Source organism: Octopus sinensis, linkage group LG11, assembly GCF_006345805.1.
Source record: "Octopus sinensis linkage group LG11, ASM634580v1, whole genome shotgun sequence".
Lineage (NCBI taxonomy): Eukaryota > Metazoa > Mollusca > Cephalopoda > Octopoda > Octopodidae > Octopus > Octopus sinensis.
The window spans coordinates 19,393,106-19,400,605 of record NC_043007.1 but is presented as its reverse complement, the minus strand read 5'-3'; the positions used below and the strand labels follow the sequence as shown (position 1 = coordinate 19,400,605).

At 40.3% G+C, this 7,500-nt stretch overlaps 1 protein-coding gene across 5 annotated transcripts in view; it reads left to right on the top strand.

Annotated features, from left to right (window-relative positions):
* The window catches only part of LOC115217128 (1-phosphatidylinositol 4,5-bisphosphate phosphodiesterase beta-4), a 203,371-nt gene that overhangs the window by 106,522 nt on the left and 89,349 nt on the right, over positions 1-7,500 (top strand). For all 5 annotated transcript variants that reach the window (XM_029786732.2, XM_029786731.2, XM_036507169.1 and 2 more), the window contains exon 4: positions 2,095-2,160. In XM_029786732.2, coding sequence (XP_029642592.1) covers positions 2,095-2,160 — 66 coding nt within the window. The remainder of the gene's footprint in view (positions 1-2,094; positions 2,161-7,500) is intronic.

Sequence of the window (7,500 nt, the reverse complement as noted above, 5' to 3'; positions counted from 1 at the left end):
AGAAAATAAAGGGGCCATGTCTATACAATCTTGCCATGGACAGTAAAAGAGGGACTGACAGGACACTGCCTTTCCAATTCTTATACCTTCATCAATGATCAGTTATCTTACAGTTTGCTTCTACAAGTATTTTACTTGTCCCCTTATATCATGTGTACAGGGATGGCTGTGTGGATAAGAACTTCACTTCAGTTCTATGTGCATAGGAGCTCAGTCTCACTGTGTGAATGTCGTCGGCTGGTCTCCTCTACTATAGCCACAGGTCACCCATTTCCTTGTGAGGGAAACTGGTTGACAGAACTGAAAAATCCAGACAAGTACATACATGTATATATATATATATATATTATATGTGTGTGTAACTGCCCAAAATGGTCATGACATCTGGGACTTGACTGATGAAAGAAAGCTAAGAATGACCTGTCTTTTTTTTTTGCCTGTTTTTTTAATTGTTGTTTCTCTTGACCACTTTTGTATCGTCTGTCTGTCCGAACATGTTTTAATGCCCACTATTGTGTTTTTGCTCCATTTTTATACTTTTACATATATATATATATATATAAAAATATATACTTGGCAACCTCACTAGTGCCAGTATCGCAGAAAATGCACCCACTGTAGAAACTATGCCAAAACTGACACAGAAGTTCAATATGATTTTGCAACTTGCCAGATCTTGTCAAACTGTCCAACTCCTGCGAGATTGGAAAATTGTAATGATGACAATGTATATGAAAATTAAGTACAATCCATCTTGTGTTACTGGCTGTGTATTTCATAAACACTTGTGACATTGACGTAATCTATAGGCAGCATCAGTATAACACTATGTGATAAGGTCAAACCTTTCAATTATTGATACAGTTTCTCCAGCAAAGTTACTCTTAGCTTCAGTAAAAGGCTTTAAGTCAACCCAGAGCTTTTGGAAAAAGACCCTTGAATAAGGTGCCACAAAATGGAATTAAACTGAAGATCTCAAGATTAGCAAGTGGTCTTTTGGTCATACCTGTCCATTAGTCAAATGTATGACAAACATCCACATGTATAAGTTTGCACACATAATTATATGTGTATTTGTGTGTGTGTGTGCATATGCATGCATGTGTACATACATACATGCATGCATTGACACATACATACATGCATTCATACATACATATGTACATACGAGTGAGGTCGTTGCCAGTACCGCCTGACTGTACCGCCAGTACCGCCGGTGGCACGTAAAAAGCACCCACTACACTCTCGGAGTGGTTGGCGTTAGGAAGGGCATCCAGCTGTAGAAATTCTGCCAGATCAGATTGGAGCCTGATGCAGTCATCTGGTTCGCCAATCCTCAGTCAAAATCGTCCAACCCATGCTAGCATGGAAAGCGGACGTTAAATGATAATGATGATGATATAGCAGTACACACATACATACTTGCATACATACATCTGTGCACTCACACACATTATTTCGTTAACAATACATTTTGGGAAAGTACGAATGTCCAGAACCCTCTTGAAGTCAAAGAGATTTCCTTTCTTTTGCTGCTGCATTCTTCAGAATTCCAAATAATTAATAACCACAGAAATTCATGGATGTGTTTGATAAGTTCCGCTGCTCTACTTCTAAAAAGGAGAGAGAAGGAATGAAAGAAAAAGACAGACAGAGAGAGAGAGAGAGAGAGATAAGGAAGTGGTGTTGTTGTTTGGGTTATCAGTAAATAAACTGCTACGTATCTTCTGAAAGTATTGGTTAACACATTTATGCCTATATCTAACACACACACAAATACACACCACTTTTACTGCATTAGTCATTGTCTTTCATCCCACAGGCAACCTGTAGTTTGCTTTTCATCTCCCATTCTAACATAAAACCGTTATAAATTCTTGAGGAACTTTCAGGGGGTCCGTTTGCAGCTTTGGTTTTACAACGAGAAGAGAAACAAGAATAAATCCCTCTTGGAATCGGATACCAATCGATCAAACGTTCATCCATTCTCAGATGATTTGCATTCTCCGTTCTTAAACCCCTTTTCTCTACACATCGACGTATTTTCTATAATTTGCTATTTCAGTTTATTTTATTTTTTCTTCATTCTTTCAGGAAGGTCAAGTATTGGAGTGTACACAGATCAATGATGTCAGGCTTGGAACGGTACCCAAGATAAATGTAAGCTTGCCAACTTTTGTATTCTCAGATACTTCTACAAATGGTGGTGCAGTTGTTGTTAGTTATTGTTGTAGCTATCGATGCTGTTGTTAGTGTGAAGTGGAGTGTTGTTAGTTTGGAATGAAGTGTTGTTAGTTTAGAGTGAGGTGTTATTAATTTGGAGTGAGGTGTTTTTAGTTTGGAGTGAAGTGTCGTTAGTTTAGAGTGAGGTGTTACTAATTTGGAGTGAAGTGCTTTTAGTTTGGTGTGAGGTGTTGTTAGTTTGGAGTGAGGTGTTGTTAGTTTGGAGTGAGGTGTTGTTAGTTTGGAGTGAGGTGTTGTTAGTTTGGAGTGAGGTGTTGTTAGTTTGGAGTGAGGTGTTGTTAGTTTGGTGTGAGGTGTTGTTAGTTTGGAGTGAGGTGTTGTTAGTTTGGTGTGAGGTGTTGTTAGTTTGGAGAGCTATGTTAATTTGGAGTGAGGTGTTGTTAATTTGGAGTGAAGTGTTGTTATTTTGGAGTGAGGTGTTTTTAGTTTAGAGTGAGGTGTTGTTAGTTTGGAGAGCAATGTTGTTAATTTGAAGTGAGGTGTTGTTAGTTATGAGAGAGGTGTTGTTAATTTGGAGTGAGATGTTGTAAATTTGGAGTAAGCTGTTTTAGTTTGGAGTGAGGTGTGGTAGTTTGAGTGAGTAAGATGTTGTTTGGAGTGAGGTTTTACTAGTTTGAATGAGGTGTTGTTTGTAATGAGATGTTGTTAGTTTGGAGTGAGGTGTTGTTAGTTTGGAGTGGAGTGTTGTTAGTTTTGAGTGAGGTGTTGTTAGTGCTGCACCTGTTAGCATGATGGATTTCCATACATTTTCCAGCTGCCAATTTTCTTCACAAGTTAATTGTCACCCTGAGACTATAGTTGAAGACAATTGCCCAAAGTGACATGCCGTGGGATTGAACACAAACCATGTAGCTATGGCTTTGAAGAGAACCTTGTATCCATTCAGCCATGGCCTGCACCTCCCATGCCTTGGGAGAGTGAAATTTGAGCGAGCTTGACTGCTATTTCTATTTAGTTTAATGACCTTATAAGGCCTGCCACTTTATTGAGGAGGATTTAGATGCTATTTTTAGCAGATTGCATGACCATGCATAGGTTCCCGTGTTGAGTCACGAGTACCCTTTTTTCTGTCTAGAAGGTAGAATATTAGATTCAGTCCCCGGAGGAAGCAATGTGTTGTAGATCTAGTGGAACTCGAGTACAGCTGTTTTGGCCACGTGATGCTGGCACTGGACACTGGCAAGGATTCACCGAGACCAAACCGTTCGGCTGCTGGTTGCTGGCATCAGCCACTCACAGACTCTGCAGTTGAGCAAAGCAACACTTTCTCTCTCTCTCTCTCTCTGCTCTGCTCTCCTTCTTATGACATCTCTCACTATCTCTGACTCACCTTTCCCTTGCTCTCCATCTCTTACTTGGACACACACACACACGCACACACACAAATCTGTATATTCACATTCACACGGACTGAAGCTGGCGTTGAATTCATTTCTTTTAAATAATCATCAAAGTGACTTCAAGCCAAATTCTCTCTCTTTCTCTCTCTCTCTTTCTCTTTCTCTCTCTCTTTCTCTCTCCCTCTCTCCCTCTCTCTCTCTCTCTCTCTCTCTTTGTCTCTCTCTCCAACTTTTCCCTGCTTTTTGTGAATCGCTCTCTCTCTCTCTCTCTCTCTCTCCTATTTTCCCTGCTTTTTGTGAGTCTCTCTCTCTTTCCCTCTCTCTCCCGCTCTCTCCCGCTCTCTCCCTCTCTCTCTCTCCTATTTTCCCTGCTTTTTGTGAGTATCTCTCTCTCTCTTTTTATCCCCCTCCATCACACATATTCATTTTCTTCACTGCTCTCTCTATCTCTATCTCCCTCTCTCTATTCCATTTAGTCTTTCTCCTTCCAATCTTTTCTTTGCATTTCTTCCTTTCTCTCTCACCTTCTCCCCCCCTCTCTCTCTCTGTAACTACACTCCAAAGGTGGAAAAGGCACAAGTATGACCACCTGCATCCTCCCACTACACACCCTCCACCCCAAAGCTAACCCACTTTCTCCTCCTCCTCCTCCCCACCCTCCTTTCTCTCTCCTCTTTTCTCTCTCTCCCCCTCTCTCTCATCTCTCTTTCCTCTCTTCAAAGACTTGATTAACGCTGGATTATGGGGAGGAATTCCCGCAACACTTTGATCTGCCAGTGGCTAATGTGTAATTAGCTAATTACAATCTCGTTTGTGGAAATTGCCTCAAATTACAGGGTGCCAACTTCGTAGTTTGTGGGTAGTTTCTAATTAAGGGTGCTTGCATTATGCTCCACCTCCGCACTTACAGAGGTAGGTGTGTGTGTGTGTGTGTATGCAAATGCTTTGTGTGTTTATACTACAGAGCATTTTCTCCATGTGTGTGTATGTGTGCTTATACTCATATAATGGTATGTGTGTAGTTTTGTTTACACCTGTGTGTGTGTGTGTGTGTGTGTTTTGTGTATGTCTGTGTTTGACTATTAATGTTTGTTTCTATCATATTTTTCTTTCTTTTTTGTTTTTTTTTTTTGTTTTTGTTGTCTGAACAGCCCCTTAGGTGAGTGTCCTCAACTTTAGCCCCAGGCCAACCAATGCCTTGTGAGTAAATTTGGTAAATGGAAACTACGCAGAAGCCCATCATATCTATCTCATCATTGTCATCATCATCATCATTGTCATTTCACGTTGGTTTTCCTTGCTGGCATGGGTTGGATGGTTTGACAGGAGCTGGTGAGGCCAGGGGCTGGTGAGGCCAGGAGCTGCAGTGGGTCCCATTGTCTACTTTGGCAAGGTTTCTACAGCTGGATGCCCTTCCTAATGCCAACCCCTTTACAGCACGTGCTGGTTGCTTGTGCGTGTATATGTGTGTCTCTGTTTGTGTGTGTGTTGTTGTTGTTGTTAAGCAACAAGGTGGGTAAGGGTGATTAGGTGATGGTCTAGGGCTTAGGGGCGGGAGACCCCAGACCTTGGAAAAAGAAAAAAAACTTTGGTCATCTTGTTGTAGTCGAGGGCTCTTCGTTGACGCCTGGCACTACTGGGAGGTGGCCCTCGAAGTTGCTGGAAATGGAGATCTCCAGGTCCAAATTCTTGGACAGCTGCATGTGTGTGTGTGTGTGTCTGTCTCCACCAATACTTGTCAACAGGTGTTGATTTGTTTATATCGCTTTAACTTAGTGGTTCAACAAAAAGAGAATAATAGAACAAATACCAGTCATGTAAAAAAACATAAGCACCTAGGTCAATTTGTTCAACCAAATCCCTTCTAGAGATTGCCCCAGCGTGACCGTAGTCCAATGGCCATAGTCCAAGTAAAACATAAAGGATTTTCATAATGGTAAGAACCATACCTTTATAAACTGGCATACAGGGAAAAGACATTTAACATAGACTAGCATTAGACATACAGTACGACTGAGGGGACATACATCAAGGTAGAGCCCTACATAAGGTTACAGAATGCCCCCTTAGGTATTTTCCTTCAGCCATTTTGTAAATTCTCTAAATTAACATCATTGGATTCCCTCTATTTCTTCTTCTTCATCATCATCATAATTTTAGTGTCCACTTTTCCATGCTTGCATGGGTTGGACAAAATTCTTTGTGGCAAAATTTTCTGAAGCTGGGTGCTCTACCTGTTGCCAACCCTCAGCTGTTTCCAAGTGAGATAATATTTCATTTAGTCCTTCAGACTCAAAGCACTCCTATTGTTGCTAACCTCACCTTGTTTCCTAGCAAGATCTTCAGACTCCCTCTAAAATACAAAAGATCAATGGCAAAACACGATTTTCATAGTAGATCACTAAAAAATGCAAATTAACTGCTGTTAGTTTTGCCAAGTAAAATATGACTTGCAGAAGAGAATCAATAAGGTGGAAACTTGTCTGTTGCTTTCACCAATTTGCTTAAAGACTTAAAGACAACATCCACTCTTGTCCTACATTTCCTGTAATTTTTCTGAAACTTCAGCTTATTCATTTTATATAAGTTATCTCCGTTGGATGTTCTTTTTAGGTTTTTAACACTACATACATACAAACATGCACACATGTATACACACATGGTGGTTGTCTACTCCCTATGCAGAGTGTGACCACCTCTTGTACCTATGCCTTAGTTCCATCACGGCGTCTGATGTGGCTTTTTAAACCTGACAGTGTATTGAAAAGACACCCACATACATACAAATACACACACACACACACACACACACACACACACACACACACACACATAGCTGTATAATAATATATCATAATAATATATATATTTCTTTATTACCCACAAGGGGCTAAACACAGAGGTGACAAACAAGGACAGACAAACGGATTAAGTCAATTACATCAACCCCAGTGCATAACTGGCACTTAATTTTTTGACCCCGAAAGGATGAAAGGCAAAGTTGACCTTGGCGGAATTTGAACTCAGAACGTAACGGCAGATGAAATACGGCCACGCATTTCGCCTGGAGTGCTAACGTTTCTGCCAGCTTGCCGCCTTCATAATAATATATAGTCTCCGATTTGAAGGAACAATTTTTAAATACAAACAAGTGACTGTAAAATGATGAGCTAACCCTAGCCAGAATCAAACCTACAAATCAATGCTAACATGGCTCCTTGCATATCCAATTGGGCCAAATAGTCAGCCTTCAATTTCAGTCAAATTTAATGAATATGTGCTTAAACTGTTTAATGTTACATATAATATTTGTAAACAAACCAGAAAGGCTTTGTGAGTTTGTATTTGAAAATTGTCACTTCAAATCAGAGAATATATATTATTGTACTATGAGTCTTCCATAGTAGCTTTCTCTCCATAACCTAAAAAACCTTCCTGGTCTGTTTACAAATATTATATATACATACATACATACATGCATACACACTCACATACGCATACATACATATCTCTTCTTTTATCTTTTACCTGTTTCAGTCATTAGACTGTGGCCATGCTGGGGCACTGCCTTGAACAATTTTAGTCAAATGAATTGACCCCAATGCTTATTATTTTTCTTTAACCCTGGTATTTATTCTATCGATCTCTTTTGCCAAGCTGCTAAGTTATGGGATTGTAAACACACTAACACTAATTGACAAATGTGATAGGGGACAAACGCACACACACACACCACACACACACACACACACATGCACACACACACACACACCACACACACACACACACACACACACACACACACTCCTATACAACAGGCTTCTTTCAGTTTCTCTCTAAGAAATTCATTCACAAGGCTTTGGTTGTCTCAGGGCTATAGTAGAAGATACTTGCCCAAGGTGCCACACTGTGGGAC